Source organism: Amphibalanus amphitrite, unplaced genomic scaffold (genome assembly GCF_019059575.1).
Source record: "Amphibalanus amphitrite isolate SeventyFive unplaced genomic scaffold, NRLGWU_Aamphi_draft 000258F_arrow, whole genome shotgun sequence".
NCBI lineage: Eukaryota > Metazoa > Arthropoda > Thecostraca > Balanomorpha > Balanidae > Amphibalanus > Amphibalanus amphitrite.
Genome location: NW_024881753.1, coordinates 723,488 through 742,401, shown reverse-complemented (window position 1 = coordinate 742,401; position 18,914 = coordinate 723,488). Strand labels below are relative to the sequence as shown.

General features: G+C 48.8%; 1 protein-coding gene and 1 long non-coding RNA gene across 2 annotated transcripts; both read left to right on the top strand.

Moving 5' to 3' along the window:
- Positions 1-587: 587 nt before the first annotated feature.
- LOC122386662 lies at positions 588-1,702 on the top strand. The gene is made up of 2 exons (XR_006257420.1): positions 588-781; positions 1,060-1,702. It is a non-coding gene; the product is annotated as an uncharacterized LOC122386662 (long non-coding RNA).
- Positions 1,703-2,124: 422 nt separating this feature from the next.
- LOC122386661 lies at positions 2,125-15,593 on the top strand. The gene is made up of 3 exons (XM_043376069.1): positions 2,125-2,371; positions 12,668-12,926; positions 13,427-15,593. The coding sequence occupies exons 2-3, from the start codon at positions 12,735-12,737 to the stop codon at positions 14,618-14,620; spliced, it is 1,386 nt and encodes a 461-aa protein (XP_043232004.1). The 5' UTR covers positions 2,125-2,371; positions 12,668-12,734; the 3' UTR covers positions 14,621-15,593.
- The last annotated feature ends 3,321 nt before the right edge of the window (positions 15,594-18,914 follow it).

Below are 18,914 nucleotides of genomic sequence, written 5' to 3'. Positions count from 1 at the left end.
CAGTGTTGGCGGTGACCGGTGACCACTCGGCGAGCCCCGGGGGCACCCCGGCGGCCGCTGGCCGCGCTCGGTCCTGCCGGCGGCCGGCGAAAGGACGCCCGCCGCTCCCGTCTCCTCAGAGAGGCCGCCGAGCTCGGTATAAAGCCGCCGCCTCCTCCGAGGACGCTCACGTTAACACTGACTGCGGCCCCGCTCCGTCGCGATGCGCTCCTCTGTACTGTTGCTGGCCGCGCTGGCCGCGCTGGCCGCTGTGGAGGCCACCTTCATCCTGGGCACCACCACGGGCACGGTGGCGGCGGGCACGGCCGCAGGCGCCGCCGGACTGGCCGCGCTCGGCGGCCTGGCGCTCGGCGTGGGTGAGTTGATAGCGGCGTAACTTGGTCCGTCTGGGAGGCCTGGCTGGGTCTGTTGCACGGTTGGCCTGGCGATCGGATAGTTTAGCTCACTTAACGCTAGCCTGGCGCTCGGACGTTACGGGAGATGGCGGAGCTGACATTAGCACAAGCGAATACTGACGGTGTGGTACCCCACAAGTAAGCTGGTCGCTGTGATGTCCCTGTCTGTACCTACCCCCGGCCGCAGGTGTGGTGGGCGCCATCGCGCTGGCCAGCCGGCGCGGGAAGCGCTCGGTGGAGGTGCCGGCGCGCCGCGAGGCCGTCGTCTGGGACCTGGTGAGCGCCACCGACCAGCTCGGCTGCGCGCTCAAGTTCGTCTGTCTGATCCAGGCGCGGCCCGAGGAGGAGCTCAGTGAGGAAGAGGCCATGGTGTCGGCGCTGTTCGGGTGAGTCCGAGAGGGAGAGGGAGATGTGTGTGTGTGTGTGTGTATGTAGAGGCAGAGTTAGAGGGAAAGCGGTAGGGAGAGGGAGGGGAGGGAGTCGGGAGAGGGAAAGGGAGGGGGAGAGTGTGAAGGAACTTCGACCGTGTTACAGTGCGCGGCCGAATTAGCTCAGCGCTGCAAGCCTTGCTCCAATGTGCCGGCGACACACGAGGCTGTCGCCCCGCACATCTCCTCCGGAAGTCGTCCGTTCGGTTTGACAGTGCTCTGACGTCCGTCCGCAGCCGGGAGCTGGACGGGGTCGACTTTGAGAAGATGCAGACGAGCAAGGGGGCCTACTGGTACGCCGCCTTCATGGGCGAGAGATTCGGCGCCGACTCGTGTAACAAGCTCTTCAGCAGCTGTCCGCACCAGATGGCCTCCATGCTGGAGTACTTCAGCGGCCTGCAGGCCGAGTCAGTCTAGTCCGGCGGTCAACGCCAGGTGCAATTAACTCAGAATAGGTGCATACATCGCTCACCACCTACCTATACATATGCTACGCATGCCACCATAGACTACTGTATTGCCTACTGATATAGTGTGGCCTATGGTGCCACGTATGCCGAAACTCTAGGTACTGCGTATTTTAGGTCTAACGGTGTCGTAAGGCGAAAACTATAAAAGTATTATAGTTACTTTTCATGAGCCTATACATTAGTAGATCCTACAGGTATATGTATGTATATGTGCCTCTTGTAGGTATACTCGTATGTGCGTCTCGGCAGTTCTAGTCAAATTTTAAATGAGCGCGCTTACAAATTACAATCTCTTTTTTGTAAATATCTGTAAATCTGTAATCCCTTTTTGTCGTGAACTGTATGGAATCCTGCATGATAGTGTATTGCTGAACTTCTTTGGGATGCAAAATATACAAATTGTAATAAGGCTGTGATTTTTCAGATATGAAAATTCTTAATGGGGCTTAAAAGCCGTGACTATCATCCATTTTTGGATGAAGACGACAGCTTTGTGTAGAGTTCTCCTGCTACAAAGCTGTTTAATTTGTTGAGCCTGTGATATAAAATTCAGTTGATAACTAAGCATGGATAGGTACCTATCATTATTTGATATCTATGTGTATTGGGTACGAAACGTAAAAATGTTTATCGAAGGCTCCAGCGGAATAACGAGCGTTGTGAATATGTTACCATGCTTACCTCAAAGGTGTGTGCAACTAAACAGGTTTGATGTTGGATGGCAATTTGGGAAAGGGAGAAAGAATCGCGAGGGAATTCAACAGGAAATGTGTATTGGCATATTTGCATTGTTTGAAGGGCAAATGGACCACTTCAGGTTGTTAAAGGAATAACTATATGAAAAGGCCGTCTCGGAACCGCAATCTTTATCAGGATCCTGGTGAAGTCCCGTGCCGGGCTAGCCTACGCCGTCCGATACAAAGGTATCGGCGCAGTGAAGTGCACGTCAGATAGCACCAATCCGTCGGGCGCAATGATAACAGCTCAGCAAAGTAGGGTGTCACAGAGGCAGTCATAACCGACCCCTGGGCACTGACCGAGAGCCAGCCGTCAATTTAACCGTCCACGACCAAATCAGGTGAGAACAGCGCACGTAAGTCGGCATAAATAATTAAAGGCATTTTTAATAACTAATACAGTGTGACACAAGATGCTTGTTACTTCAGAATATACATATCTGATCGATAGGGTAAGGTGCCTAATTAGCGACCCCCTTAATTTGAACCGTCATTGCTCACGCTCTGTGGGTGCCACTGTATTACGGGCTTGATTTTCGGAGAGATCGTTCATTTTTGTATTGAAATATAGTCATTTTGTGCCCCAATATTCACTAACTTATTTGTAGTGAGCATTTTGGCAAACCATTGCAAAAAACGCTAATAGGGAACTCTTCCCGATTAGCGACCGGGGAGGGTCGCTAATAAGTCTATGGGTTTCCCCATATTAAAAATGACAAAAAATGCGACGCCTGAAAAGATGAAATATGATCTCAAAAAGGTAACCTTTACGCAAAGCACTCAATCACTCGAACAAGAACGTTTATCCAACACATTTACGTAAGTAAAAACTGATCACGCGATGCACCGAATGCGAAAAGAAGGCGGAAACCCAAATTTTGCGGGCTATCTCGTATGATATTCGAGGTCCGCGCTGAATTCGGCACCCCTCAGTCGGTGACGACATTTGGCATCCCCTGCCACACATTGCAAGCTTCAGCAACACCTCATTTTCATTTCTCTCTTTTCCTCTTTCTTTCCATTCTTGAGCTAATTTGCGACCATGTCAGGCGCAAATAGGAAATATGAGTTGCGACACATTTTTAACCGCCATGCTGTGCACAGTTGAGCGATTCACTATGGAAAAACGGCAATCAATTGAAAAAGGAATGTCGATTCAGAATAAAAAAGGTGCATCATCCTAATGTGCATCGCTTTTAATCAGAGAGGGCCCAAACACACACGTTTTGGATAAGAAACTCGTCATTTTTATTTAAACGCATCTGAAACGTCCCACCAGAAACATCGACGACCGAAAAATAATTTAATTTGATAACCAAAGTATGGCTGAGGTTTTGACAATGTTTTTACCCCGTTTTCTCCTACTAGCTTTTCTGTAGGGAGGTAGGTCGCAAATCGGAAAGGGTCGCTAATTAGGCACCTTACCCTACATTTAGACAGTGCGTCATTATCAGCATGGAAATTACGGAATAATTTGTGCCCCATCTGTCTGTTCTCGCAAGTCGCGGTTCGCGGCCGCGGGACACGGGTACGGGGACCCGCAGTTGCTACTGTACACGAACCCCAAGCCTAACCGTCTGTCCTGTCCAGTAACAACCGATAACATTGATATCGACTGCTGGTCCCTGTACAAGAGCAGCTGAGGTTTCCTGTGAGTACCCTCTGACAGCTTATCGTTGTTCCCTGTGAGGGTGCTGGGACAATTTACTCAGGGTCGCTGTACAGTAGCAACTGCGGGTCCCTGTACGTGCTCCAGTTTCAAATAAAGTTGAACAAGAAAGTACCTTAACCCGGCAGTTGCTGAGGTATTTCGCCACCCACCGTTTGCTGGGGGGGGGGGGGGGGTTAAACGCCCCCAGCCGATAGCTCGAGAACCAATAGGCGCAGCGAAACGCACGAGGCGGCAAACGAAAGAACGCGACAAGACGCTTCAGATGAGTACTTCAAAGTTGAATTTTGAGGTCACAGGTCGGGTCAAGGTCAGGTCAAACACCTGAAATCGGGCTTTCAGTAGCATGGACTTCAGGACTTCGCAATGGGCGCCTCTCGTCATAAACTCTGTCAAAACGGTGCACAATCCATCATATAAGGCCTACAAGAGTGTCAGCTCCATGTAGGGGTGTCAAGCATATGTCAGGGTCAAGGTCAGGTCAACCGGGTAGGCACATATCCCCGAAACTCAATACTGATATTCGCAGCCTGTGACACATGTTTTATGGGTAATTTGGGGCGTAGAACACGATGGTGCATTCATTTTATCATACATGCACGTGTTTGGCTCAAAAAGTTCAATTTAAGAAATGCATGTATCATGGTCGTGAAGTAGTCACGAGAAATTGCCAAGATTCAGATCAAGAATTTGGAAAATGTGGAACGATACTCTTTAACCCTCGCCCGCACATGCCATTTTCCCATCCTAGAACGCACATGGGGGGGGGGGGTGGTTGCCACCCCCCCCCCCCCCGCGCCATTTCGTTCCTGTTGGAGATAGAGCTTAGCAGTAAAGACCAAAAAGATTCTTTGGGAAGAGACGAATCCAATGATACCCAGTTTTACCTTCTCAGGTCAGTCATTGACCTTCCAGGTCAGGTCAAACTAAAAAATGTTGCTGTTTTGGGTCACCGTTGGATGTCAAGTGCGCTGCTTATCAAATACCGATGACGATGCTGTTTTCTGGTGCCAAGCTAGCTAGAACCTCTTTGTCACACTATCCGACCAGAATTTTGCTGCTGAGGTCATTTCAGGTCAAGTTAGGTCAAGGTCAATTATATGTGTTTGTATGTCTGTGTGTGTCTGTGTGTATACTGATGTGTGCACCGATTGTTTTTGGGTCCATATCACATAAAATCATGATCTGAGAAGCTTTTACAAAAAATGCAGTCAAAAAACTTCACAAAAAGTAAATTCAGCTTGCCTAAAACGCAATTATCTTAGATGACCTAGGTTGACCTTGACCCTGACCTTGACCCCTGTACATCGTCGAACAACATGTTCCATGATAGGTGGGAGGTAAGACTGGCAAAAAAGGCCGAAATCAGGGTGTCAAAAGCTCACAAGGCCCATGGCAAACGCAAGATGTCGAGAATTGGCCATTTGGGTCATGACATGACCTGAAAAACAAGGTCATTTCTCCAAAACCAAAAATCACAGAAACTTGAAATTTTCAGTGGACATCAAGAAAGGATAGAGGAGCAGCTATACGAAAAATCAGCCTTCTAGCTCTAAAAATGTTGAGTGCAGAGCAGAAAGACTGCCTGGGGGGGGTGGCAACCACCCCCCCCATGTGCGGGCGAGGGTTAATCAAAGATAGCCATTTGATTGAATGTTCATTGTATTGGCAGTCTAATGGCGTTTACGGCATGTCTGTATGTCTATTCTGTGATTACGGAGCGAGCGAAGCGAGCGGAGTCTTACGTAGAATAACGGAAATTTCTGAGTATGAGCGGCCGGCCGTGCGGACGCTTTTGCGAGGCTTATATCTCAGCAACCACTTGACCGATTTACACGCGGTAATTTTTGTAGAATAGCTTCATTCCTTCTACCAAGTATTGGACTATTCCCGATGCATGTGGGTGACCCCTTATGCACGTGCCACGTGCAAAACGAAGAGGTGTCAGCTTTGTAATTGTTGCAATATCTCGGTAACTACTTGGCCGATTGCGCTGAAAGTTGGCATGTAGGTAGGCACCCACTATAGGCACTGCATATCCATGTGGCGTGCCAGAGTTGGGGTGCTGCTGCACGTGCGCACGTGCAGGGGTCGTTTCCAGATCTCGAGAACGGCTGGACGGATGGCACTCAAATTTGGTACATGGTTAGGGACCAGTTAGTAGGGTGCCGTGCACAAGTCAGTTGGGACCCATTTTGCACGTGCGCACGTGCAGGGTGCCGCTCCCAGATCTCGAGAACGGCTGGGCCGATTGTGCTCAAATTTGGCACATCGCTAGAAACCGGTCAGTAGGGTGCCGACTGCCGTGCACAAGTCAGTTGGAGGTACCCCCTCAAAATTTCGCACGTGCAAGAGTCACCCCCTCGCTCGCTCCGTTAGTCGCCCCAAAAGGCGCTATACTGGTTTTATATGATTTTTTGAACATATGCCGTTTTTGGTCGAAAACTCAGAAATCATGACGTCACTAAAACCTCGCTATCTCAAGAATTTTCGACTGATTTTTTTTTCAAACGTTGTCACAATAAACTTCGATCAATTCCCTACAGGTCCCCAAAAGTTGGCGCGCCTGCGGCGCGCCGTTTTTATGGTATGGCCCGGCGAAAAAAGTGGGGGCGTTTAACGCCCCCCCCCAGCAACTTGCGGGTTAAATCCCATTCTCACTGCACTTTGCATCGAAACGAACGAATAATAAACAAGATCGAGCGCTGTTCTGAGCATTGTGGTTGTAACGATAATTAGGTAATCATTAGGTACCTAATTTGTAGCGTAAAATGCCTAATTAGTGACCCACTTAATTTGAACCGTCGCTGCTCACGCTTTATGGGTGCCACTGTATTACTGGATTGCTTTTTGGAGAGATCGTTCATTTTCCTATCAGAATCAATACATTTTGATCAATACGACATTCGTGAGCTCTTGACTTGTATTATCGAAAGACAACGGTACAGTCACGAATGTTCCGGGCTCATATCTGAAACAGAGATAGGTTGGCATTACCATACAGATGAGAGATAACACATACCACTCTGCATCCCCTCCAGTTTTCTACCCGAAAACTCAACGAAAGATACAAAACACGATCCACCTACAGGTATGGTTCGCAGCTCACGTACATTCGTAGTCCTATTCCTCCAATTAATACAGAGTGTCCCAGAATTACCCAAGCATTTATTTTCTGGCTAAAAGTACAATAGCGCTCGATTCCTAGTGAAACATATAATAGCCGCGTTTACATAGGGCTAGTTGCCAGAGAGTGGAATTCCGATAACGAGACATTTATTCCCCACTATTATATTATATACCTACATATCCGAAATTGGAGGATGTTCAGTAATTGAGGCGCTCGCTCATAAAATGCCGTGCGTTTCATGCACACTCCTCAAGCAAAAATATTTTTACTTTCCAATTTTCCACATTTTCTCAAGGCTTAGACCGTTACAGAGACCGTTTTAATTGACTTTGATGAAGTTGAACACGAGAAATCACAACCAAATGCTACATTAGGTTGTAAAGAACTGAATTGCGTTTTCCCACACACGTGGCGTTTTCTCACCTACGTCTGCAGGAGAGACCGAACCCACTATGCCCCCCCCCCCACCATCGAAAGGTTCCTCATGACTCCCGGGGGCCCCCGGGGAACCTGGGGGGCCCTATACACTGTGGGGGGGCCCCTTCGAAAGCAGGTGGCCCCCTCCTGGGTGAAATCCTGGGTACGTGCCTGTCAGCCAGCACGTTTATATTTGTGGAAGCTGATCACGTAATGCACCAAAGGCGAAAATAAGGCGAAAACCCCTTTTTTGGTAGTTATCCCGTATTGTATTCGAGGCCCGCGCTTAACCCTCGCCGGCCGAGGGGGGGGGGGGCGGGTGCCGCCGCCCCCCCATAGGGTTTTTTCGCGATAGCTCCGAACACGCTGGCGATAGAGAGCTGAAACTTGGTATACCTGACCTTTGATCCAAGCCGCATCTTTTGACACCAACCGCATTTTTTGGTCAGGTCAGGTCACTGACCTATGACGTCATAAGTGAACCTCTGCACGGTCTTCAGATGTCGCAACTTCGCAACGCCCTCACTGCCAGAGGAGATGTCACAGGGAAATGAAACTTGCAGGATCTAGTATCCATTATGAGTCCCACAACTTGTATATCTCGGATTTTTCCTAAAGGTCATATGAGGTCAGGTCATTTTCGTGACCTCACCATTATAAGTCAATGGGGAAAAATGAAAACTGCTATTCTGGCGCCGGGAACGATCTCCAACTATCTCAAGCACACAGAATCGTAATTTTATGCACTCCTTGCAAGGTTAGATGCGTCACTTTTGCAATGTTGACCTTGCGTGACGTCATTTATGACGTCATCAAGGTCATATTAGTTTTTCGTCAATAACTCTTGATCAGATTGAGCTAGCGAGTCGGGAAAGCCACCAATGGACTCAGGAAGACCTGCCGAATCGAATGATATGCGACATGACCCCTTTCGACTAACTTCGTGACCTGGGGGTGCTGACCTGACCTTGACCTGAGGTCAACACCCCAAGTTGACCTGACCCGGACAAAAAGTATATCATTCGACGCGCCTGAGCGAGACAAACACGATGCTGCCAAAATCGGCGCTCTGCGGCCGTTTTTTTGCGAAGTTATTCACCAAAAACTGAACCGTACCTTGGGGCACTTGACCTGACCTCAGAGGTCACCGGTTGACCTAGGACCTTAAAATCGGGTACCAATCTCTGCGTCTCGTAACGGCGCACACGCTCTTTTTTCCGCGACGCGCTAGCTCCACCAGGGGCGAAACGGCGAGGGGGGGGGTCGTACCCGCCCCCCCCCCTCGGCCGGCGCGTATGTAGAAAACCAATAGGTCCGGCGAGGGTTAATTCGGCAACCCCTCATATTCCCTGCTCTTTTTTCCCATTCATTTCCCTTCTTGAGCTATATGCGTCCATGTCGGGTGCAAAGAGGAAATATGGGCTGCGATATCTTGAAGAATCTTGGGCTGCGACACATTTTCATCCACCACGCACTGCTGAGTCGAGTGATTCACTACGGGAAGGCTGCAATCAATTGAAAAATGATTATTGACTCAGAATAAAAAAGGTGCATCATCTAACGACACGTGCATCGTTTTTCATCAGACATGGCGCAAATACACACGGTTTGGATAAGAAAATGGCCATTTATATTTAAACTCACCTAAAACGTATCAACAAATGCACCGACTACCGGAAAAGAATTGAGATTGTTAAAGGGACCCTCCCACCTTAACATTAGATTTGAGTTGAGATAGCCAAAATGGGGTCCCTGACTCACAATTACCGGTTTCGGCACTCACAACATCGAGAAATGCCTTAAATCGGAAATATTGAATTTCAAAATTGCAGCATTTTGATTCAGAGGGGCTAATGCTCAGGAATACCCCTCTGAATGTGTGACGTCAGCGCAAATATCTAACGATTTTTAACTGTTTGACTAAAACGTTTTGTAGCACGCGGTGGTATATGCTATTTGCGCGCAACATCTGCCGCAAACGCCGCACTTCTAAAATAAAGTCGCTAGAAACAGCGGAGATCCCAAAAAAGTAAACAAAAGTAAAAGTCTAATATCTTGAAAACCGGTGAATATTTTTCGGTGAATTTTGGTAGATATTCGTTTTCGCTCTTTCTGAACCGAGCGACATCACTTTCATGCCAATTCATAAACTTTTTTGAAGGTGGGAGGGTCCCTTTAAGCAATGTATGACAGTCCATTTGACATTGTTTCTCCCCGATTTCTATTACCAGTTTTTCTGTAGGGAGGTGGGTCGCAAATAGGAAAGGGTCGTTTACAAGCAACCTTGCCCTAGGCTTAGCTCGCTTTATATTCTTGAAATACTAAAATTAACCCTCGCCGGACTTATTGGTTTTCTACATATATGTAGAAAACCAATAAGTCCGGCGCGTAAACCAATAATAAGGCGCGTATACGCGCCGGCCGAGGGGGGAGGGGGCGGGTACAACCCCCCTCGCCGTTTCGCCCCTGGTGACGCTAGCGCGTTGCGGAAAAAAAAACGATCGTGTGCGCCGTTACGAGACGCAGAGATTGATATCCGATTTTAAGGTCCTAGGTCAACCGGTGACCTCTGAGGTCAGGTCAAGTGACCCAATGTACGGTTCCGTTTTTGGTGAATAACTTCGCAAAAAACGACCGCAGAGCCGCGATTTTGGCAGCATCGTGTTTGCCTCGCTCAGGTGCGTCGAATGATATACTCTTTATTTGGGTGAGGTCAACTTAGGGTGTTGACCTCAGGTCACGGTCAGGTCAGCACCCCTAGGTCACGAAATTGGTCGAAGTAGGTCATGTTGCATATCACTCGATTTGGCAGGTCTTCATGAGTCCATTGCTGGATTTCCCGACTCGCTAGCTCAATTTGATCGGGAGTTCTTGACGAAAAGCTAATATGACCCTAATGACGTCATACATGACGTCACGCAAGGTCAACATTGCAAAAGTGACGCATCTTACCTTGCAAGGAGTGCACAAAATCACGATTCTGTGTGCTTGAGATAGTTGGAGATCGTTCCCGGCGCCAGAATACCTAGCAGTTTTCATTTTTCCCCATGGGCTTATAATGATGAGGTCACGAAAATGACCTGACCTCATATGACCTTTAGGAAAAATCCGAGATAACAAGTTATGAGACTCGTAATGGATATTCGATCCTGCAAGTTTCATTTCCCTGTGAAAGCTCCTCTGCCAGTGAGGGCGTTGCTATGTAATATGTTGTGACATCTGAACTCTGAAGACCGTGCAGAGGTTCACTTATGACGTCATAGGCAGTAGCGGCGGAACACCTTCAATTAAGGGGGGGGGGGCACTGCCGACGTTTGGTCCCATTCTTTCCGTGCAACGCCCACAGGGCTAATGTTAAAATGCCGTTAAAATGCCGTTTTAACCCGCGCCCCACTGGGGGGGGGGCTATTTATAGCCCCCCCTCCCGTTTTTCTGCAATAACTTCCAAACCGCTTGACGTATCGACGCCAAACTTTCAGTACCTTCGGCTACATCAATTTGACACCTTGTGTCAAAATTTGAACTTCGTACCTACCATAGGTCGGCCGGAAATGACGTCAGAGTGACGTCATGTTCGGCCGATTTCGACGCAAAACATTGAACCACGGCAATCGCTCCCAAGAGCTCAGTTTTTAAGCTAGATCCAATTTCTTTGCATGAAAGGACTCAGAATTGACCGCGCTACCAAACTGCTATCTCGGATTTTCAAAATTTTGAAAATTTCGAAAATTTTGTATAATAATATTCAAAATTTATATTTTTATATTTTTTTCAAAAAGTTTTTGACTTTTCGAAAAAACCGGAATATATGTGACAGAACGCATGATTATGACAAACTCTAGCAAGTTTTAGCTAAATATCTTCAAAAATGGCCAAGTTATACGCATTATTGCAAAAAATTCACAATTATTAATTTTTCAAATCGCTTTTTCAGTACGTATTTGACATCGTACACCAATATAAATGGCACCATCGTGTTCCTGAGCTCAAACTGCATCCAATAGACACCTTTTTTGTTGAAAAATTATAACTTCAAAATTTGACCTTTTTTGACCTGAAAGTGACCTGACCTAAGCTAAATTCGACTCAAAATGACCTCGAATGACACAGACGACATCAAATTCGAAATCTATGGCCTAAATGGACCATAAAACATGTGTCACGTGACCGACGCATGATATAATATTTTCGTGACCTGTGATGACCTGACCCTGACCTGAAAATCAAAGTACAAGTTTGGTACCCTCAAGGTATCTAGAGCATCTGTTCACGAGTGTGGAAACCAAAAATGAGCCCGATCTGACTTGTAAGACGGCGGCCAGAGCCCAAAATGTGAACAAGCCAAAGTGCTAATAATTTTTACTTTGACCTGACCTGTGACGTCATCGGTGACCTCGAGGTCAATGAAATTAGGTTTCGCTCGACAGTTTTTCCGGGGCTATCAGACGCCGTTTGAATTTTGACGATCGGCCCAGTAGTTTCGGAGTTAGGAGGGGGGGCTATGAATAGCCCCCCCCCCCCCCAGTAGGGCGTGTTATACACAGACCCCAGTGGGGCGCGGGTTAATGTTAAAAGCGGGGGGGGCATAATGCCCCAGTGGGCGGTGCCATCCCCGTTCCGCCGCCTATGGTCATAGGTCAGTAACCTGACCTGACACGAAAATGCGGTTGGTGTCAAAAGATTTGACTTGAATCAAAGGTCAGGTATACCAAGTTTCAGTTCTCTTTCGCCAGCGTGTTAGGAGCTATCGCGACTAAAAAAACCCTATGGAGGGGGGGGGGGGGGGGCACCCGTCCCCCTCGGCCGGCGAGGGTTCAGATAATTACTAGGTATGTATAAAATTTGACCCCTATTTCGTCCATGGCACCTCTTCAGATCTACTCTGAAGAGTGAAGAGTTTTCTATGAACGTAACAGAGGCAAAGTGTAATGGCATTTTGATGTTAAAACTTCAAACACATAACCTTTTTCTTTTTAAATAAATTTAGTCCGAACCTTTTGAATGGAAGGACTCACAAGCACATGAGCAAAGGCTTTTGAGCAAAGGCTTTTTATTGAAAACAATTATCGAACCAAAAGGTGATGATAAAGCCCGATGTACCGAAAAAATGCTTTATGGAAACTGTTGAAGAATGAAAAGCATAGGCGGCGGAACGGGGAGGGCACCGTGCCCCCCTTTGATTTTATCATTTTAACATTCAGCCCTATCAGGGCGTTGCATGGAAAGAATGGGACCAAAAGTCGGCAGTCCCCCCCCCCTCCTTAATTGAAGGTGTTCCGCCGCTACTGATGAAAAGTGCCTTTTTATTGCACATACATCCCATAGTTAAACATACCTATCTTGTAGCAGTTATCCTGTCCACATTTCTGTTGGCACGGAGTTCGATGATAACGTTGCTGGGCGCTTCACGGTTGTCCACAGAAGACGGTGACGTCTCGGACGGGACGCTGTTTCGACTGGCTCGGCTCTGGTCTGGCTCGGCGGCACCATGAGGTCACCGGTCGGGCTGAGGACGCTGTGGCTGCTGGGGCTGCCGCTGCTGCTGCCGGCCCCGGCGCTGACCGGGTCCGTGGGTCGCCGCAGCCCGGGGCCGGCCGTGTGCGAGATCGCGGTCTGCTCGGTCCGGCCCTCGTGCGCCAACGCGCGGAGCGTCAGCTGCCCGTCGCCGGGAAATGAGACGGTGAGCCTCCGCAGGGCAGGAAAGGGGATGTAAATGTGCATTAATAGGGAGTAAAAAAGTCAGCCTGTCAATTTTCAAAATTAATTGCTGTTTGTAATGTAAAAAATGAGACAAAGCGATGTAGGTATCACCAAGATTACTTTGGTATCACTATCATTGTTTAGTTACTTTACGTAAAATTAAACGGCCCCTACCTACGTAGGGTAATAAAATAGTATTTAAACAGCATTGAATTCGCACGATAGGCGAGTATGTAGGTATGTTAACTTAATTCGCACATGTTTTGCGATTTTGTTGTGGTACAAACCTCAAACGCAACTTTGAATTTCGTTTCTATTGTCACGCAAAAATTGCTTGGACTTGTATTTATGTTATTCATTATGAGTTGCTTACAGCATTCACAAATCCGATATTTTTACACGTTTGCAGGCTTCGCTATTTTCTAGGGCCGAACCAATCCAAACCTTGTCTTACTGACTGGCGTTTGGTCTGATCCTCAGATGACTCTGCATCAAGACTTCTTTCCGACGGGCGTTCTGTCGGTGAACATCAGCGGCTGGAGCCACGTCATTATCGACGAGGGCGCCATCAAGAGCCTCCACTCTCTGGTCAACTTCACCATCAGCCACGCTCAGCGGCTGGACATCGAGAGTCATGGCATGGCATCGCACAGTAACAACAGCCTGCGCCTTGTTAGGTTTGAAAACATCGCATCACTCCATGTCAAGACGGGATCGTTTGCTGGTCACTGGGAATCACAAACGGCGATTCAGATGCACCACATTGGACATCTTGATGTTGAATCCAGAGCCTTCGACTATCACCAGGCTGAGGAAGCCGACGATCACCGGGCTGAGGAGGGTCCCAGTTTCCTGCTGCAGTATGTGAAGATGCTGAACTTGGAGTCCAGCTGGATAACAGGCTCAGTTTTCGAATACGTGATGAACAATGTCACCATGGATGTTTGCCATGAGGAGAGTTTCGGTGGACGTGCCTTCTTCAGCGAGTGGAACAATGTGACAATTGGCAATATAAGTAACAAATGCTTCCACAGTCGCAATGACATGGCGTCTTTCGTCATTCGCAATCTTCTTGTGAAAGGTGACATGCACCCCTACGCATTTTCCGGCGCAGTGAATGAACTGATCATCTGGGATAGTTATTTTGACGTTGTGCAGAGCAAGAGTTTCAACATGACAGTTTGCACAATGCAGGTCATCGGCTCACGCATTCGGGAACTGCAGCCAGAAGGCCTATGTGTGTCGGTAAAGGAGATTCTTCGTCTCGAGACAACACGAATTGATCATATTCACAAGGACGCCTTGGTCAGGATCACAGTCGACGAAAGCATCAAGGAGCTGGATCCACTGCTTACCCTGGACAAGCTGACCATCGTCAAGGCGGACGCCGGCTCCATGTCCCTGTCCAGGTGTGCCAAGGTGCGGATGATCTGGCTGGACATGCTGTACCCCTGGCCGCGCATCTGCCCCGCCTACAAGTGGGTGCAGTGGCTGACGGAGGGAGGCGTCGACCGCCAGCTGGGCCAGTACCAGTACCAGCTGTTCCTGCAACTGATCCGCCGGCGCATGTGTTCCGGCGAGAACCTCATCAGGCTCCCGCGGCTGGTGGAGGACCCGGAGTGCGCGAGTCACAGCCGCGCCTTCAGCGGCGCCGCCCCGGGCCGGGTCGGCTAGGACACCCTCATACATAGGGAGACTAGATAGACACCAAGGGCATTTCAAATCAGAGATGAATCAGGGGTCATTAACTTCAGTGCTTTGTGAGAATTGATTGCTTTGCATAACACTGCTTTGATGCGTGTGTCAGGCTGATTAGGTATAGTCAGATATACATGAGAGTAAATTGCACACAGCGGGTCGTCCCGGTACCAGCAGTGGAGTACCTACTCGTACCTACTGTCGGACATGTGTGTTGTGAACTTCGCCAGGTGTTAACTTCACGTGACTCATCGGCTCGGCTCGACTCAGTGACTCAGCTACTCGACTCGACTCAAAGACTATTTCTGAGCACCGGGTCGATGTACGCCTTCTGGTGCACCCGAGTAGCGGCAAAAGTTCTCCGGCGGTGTTACCTTGTGCTACCTGCAGCTAGTGTCACATTTGTAATAGATTGGAAATAGTGTGTGGGTGCTGCGAGTGCGGATGGATCGCGCTGCATGCTAGCAGAAAATTAAGATGAAAACGATTGGTCAATAATTACATTGCATTGTTCTGTGCGTTATGGACATTCGTGCACAGGCCACAGACACACTACGTTCGACTATTAGTATTACCCACTCCAGTCGACTCGCTTTGTTTTATCATCTCGCCCATGCTTTGGGTCACCTACGAATCATACCTACATCATTAGCGTTGTAAATGTGACGTTTATCTTGATTGCTATTTATTACCTGTGTCCTGTCTTGATACGCCAAGTTGTAACTTCCCTCATGACAAATCAAGTGTTCGCTTTCAGTATTAGTCATAGTTTAAAAGCAGTGCTCCTGACTAATAAATAAACACAAATAATCGGCTATTGATGTGTGCTGACTGCTGACGCCATGCTGTATCCAAGAAGCAAACTTATCAGTACTAGTTTTCCCTCTAAATATGGCAGCAATACCTGGTCCGAGTTGAAAGCGTGTTCGATACAAACAATGCCTCACAATGTCCGTGAAGTTAGCGTCAGCAACAGCAACGAATACAGCGTCGGATTCAGAATCGCTTCAAAAACTGCCATCAGGTCAATTGGGGGACGGGAAACACGAATATGACATTTATTTTGCCCTAGCTCCCTTCCTTCATCCCTTAATCGTCCCTTAAAGGACGGGGCGCGTCAAAAGTGCCCCAAGGCTTCGTCTGATCGCCAAAATAATGGTCGCAATCGATTCCTCGGGTCAGTATCTAGCCTCAGTCGAAGGTTCCAGACCTGTGGCTCCTATCCCTCATCCCTTAATCGTCCCTTAAAGGACGGGGCGCGTCAAAAGTGCCCCAAGGCTTCGTCTGATCGCCAAAATAATGGTTGCAATCGATTCCTCGGGCCAATATCTAACCTCAGTCGAAGGTTCCAGACCTGTGCCTCCTATCCCTTATCCCTTAATCGTCCCTTAAAGGACGGGGCGCGTCAAAAGTGCCCCAAGGCTTCGTCTGATCGCCAAAATAATGATCGCAATCGATTCCTCGGGTCAATATCTAACCTCAGTCGAAGGTTCCAGACCTGTGGCTCCTATCCCTCATCCCTTAATCGTCCCTTAAAGGACGGGGCGCGTCAAAAGTGCCCCAAGGCTTCGTCTGATCGCCAAAATAATGGTCGCAATCGATTCCTCGGGTCAATATCTAACCTCAGTCGAAGGTTCCAGACCTGTGGCTCCTATCCCTCATCCCTTAATCGTTCCTTAAAGGACGGGGCGCGTCAAAAGTGCCCCAAGGCTTCGTCTGATCGCCAAAATAATGGTCGCAATCGATTCCTCGGGTCAGTATCTAGCCTCAGTCGAAGGTTCCAGACCTGTGGCTCCTATCCCTCATCCCTTAATCGTCCCTTAAAGGACGGGGCGCGTCAAAAGTGCCCCAAGGCTTCGTCTGATCGCCAAAATAATGGTCGCAACCGATTCCTCGGGTCAATATCTAACCTCAGTCGAAGGTTCCAGACCTGTGGCTCCTATCCCTCATCCCTTAATCGTCCCTTAAAGGACGGGGCGCGTCAAAAGTGCCCCAAGGCTTCGTCTGATCGCCAAAATAATGGTCGCAATCGATTCCTCGGGTCGATATCTAACCTCAGTCGAAGGTTCCAGACCTGTGGCTCCTATCCCTCATCCCTTAATCGTCCCTTAAAGGACGGGGCGCGTCAAAAGTGCCCCAAGGCTTCGTCTGATCGCCAAAATAATGGTCGCAATCGATTCCTCGGGTCAATATCTAACCTCAGTCGAAGGGTCCAGATCTGTGGCTCCTGTCCCTCATCCCTTAATCGTCTCTTAAAGGACGGGGCGCGTCAAAAGTGCCCCAAGACTTCGTCTGATCGCCAAAATAATGGTCGCAATCGATTCCTCGGGTCAATATCTAGCCTCAGTCGAAGGTTCCAGACCTGTGGCTCCTATGCCTCATCCCTTAATCGTCCCTTAAAGGACGGGGCGCGTCAAAAGTGCCCCAAGGCTTCGTTTGATCGCCAAAATAATGGTCGCAATCGATTCCTCGGGTCAATATCTAGCCTCAGTCGAAGGTTCCAGACCTGTGGCTCCTATCCCTCATCCCTTAATCGTCCCTTAAAGGACGGGGCGCGTCAAAAGTGCCCCAAGGCTTCGTCTGATCGCCAAAATAATGGTCGCAATCGATTCCTCGGGCCAATATCTAACCTCAGTCGAAGGTTCCAGACCTGTGGCTCCTATCCCTTATCCATTAATCGTCCCTTAAAGGACGGGGCGCGTCAAAAGTGCCCCAAGGCTTCGTCTGATCGCCAAAATAATGATCGCAATCGATTCCTCGGGTCAATATCTAACCTCAGTCGAAGGTTCCAGACCTGTGGCTCCTATCCCTCATCCCTTAATCGTCCCTTAAAGGACGGGGCGCGTCAAAAGTGCCCCAAGGCTTCGTCTGATCGCCAAAATAATGGTCGCAATCGATTCCTCGGGTCAATATCTAACCTCAGTCGAAGGTTCCAGACCTGTGGCTCCTATCCCTTATCCCTTAATCGTCCCTTAAAGGACGGGGCGCGTCAAAAGTGCCCCAAGGCTTCGTCTGATCGCAAAAATAATGGTCGCAATCGATTCCTCGGGTCAGTATCTAGCCTCAGTCGAAGGTTCCAGACCTGTGGCTCCTATCCCTCATCCCTTAATCGTCCCTTAAAGGACGGGGCGCGTCAAAAGTGCCCCAAGGCTTCGTCTGATCGCCAAAATAATGGTCGCAATCGATTCCTCGGGTCAATATCTAACCTCAGTCGAAGGTTCCAGACCTGTGGCTCCTATCCCTTATCCCTTAATCGTCCCTTAAAGGACGGGGCGCGTCAAAAGTGCCCCAAGGCTTCGTCTGATCGCCAAAATAATGATCGCAATCGATTCCTCGGGTCAATATCTAACCTCAGTCGAAGGTTCCAGACCTGTGGCTCCTATCCCTCATCCCTTAATCGTTCCTTAAAGGACGGGGCGCGTCAAAAGTGCCCCAAGGCTTCGTCTGATCGCAAAAATAATGGTCGCAATCGATTCCTCGGGTCAGTATCTAGCCTCAGTCGAAGGTTCCAGACCTGTGGCTCCTATCCCTCATCCCTTAATCGTCCCTTAAAGGACGGGGCGCGTCAAAAGTGCCCCAAGGCTTCGTCTGATCGCCAAAATAATGGTCGCAATCGATTCCTCGGGTCAATATCTAACCTCAGTCGAAGGTTCCAGACCTGTGGCTCTTATCCCTAATCCCTTAATCGTCCCTTAAAGGACGGGGCGCGTCAAAAGTGCCCCAAGGCTTCGTTTGATCGCCAAAATAATGGTAGCAATCGATTCCTTGGGTCAATATCTAGCCTCAGTCGAAGGTTTCAGACCTGTGGCTTCTATCCCTCATCCCTTAATCGTCCCTTAAAGGACGGGGCGCGTCAAAAGTGCCCCAAGGCTTCGTCTGATCGCCAAAATAATGATCGCAATCGATTCCTCGGGTCAATATCTAACCTCAGTCGAATGTTCCAGACCTGTGGCTCCTAGCCCTCATCCCTTAATTGTTCCTTAAAGGACGGGGTGCGTCAAAAGTGCCCTAAGGCTTCGTCTGATCGCCAAAATAATGGTCGCAATCGATTCCTCGGGTCAATATCTAACCTCAGTCGAAGGTTCCAGACCTGTGGCTCCTATCCTTCATCCCTTAGTCGTCCCTTAAAGGACGGGGCGCGTCAAAAGTGCCCCAAGGCTTCGTCTGATCGCCAAAATAATGGTCGCAATTGATTCCTCGGGCCAATATCTAGCCTCAGTCGAAGGTTCCAGACGTGTGGCTCCTATCCCTCATCCCTTAATCGTCCCTT

What these genes read in the sequence shown, in the direction of transcription:
- LOC122386661 (XM_043376069.1), top strand. Translation starts at nt 12,735, where the DNA reads ATGAGGTCACCGGTCGGGCTGAGGACGCTGTGGCTGCTGGGGCTGCCG. An exon ending in CGTCGCCGGGAAATGAGACG is followed by an intron (nt 12,927 to 13,426) that starts GTGAGCCTCCGC and finishes TCTGATCCTCAG; the next exon opens with ATGACTCTGCATCAAGACTT.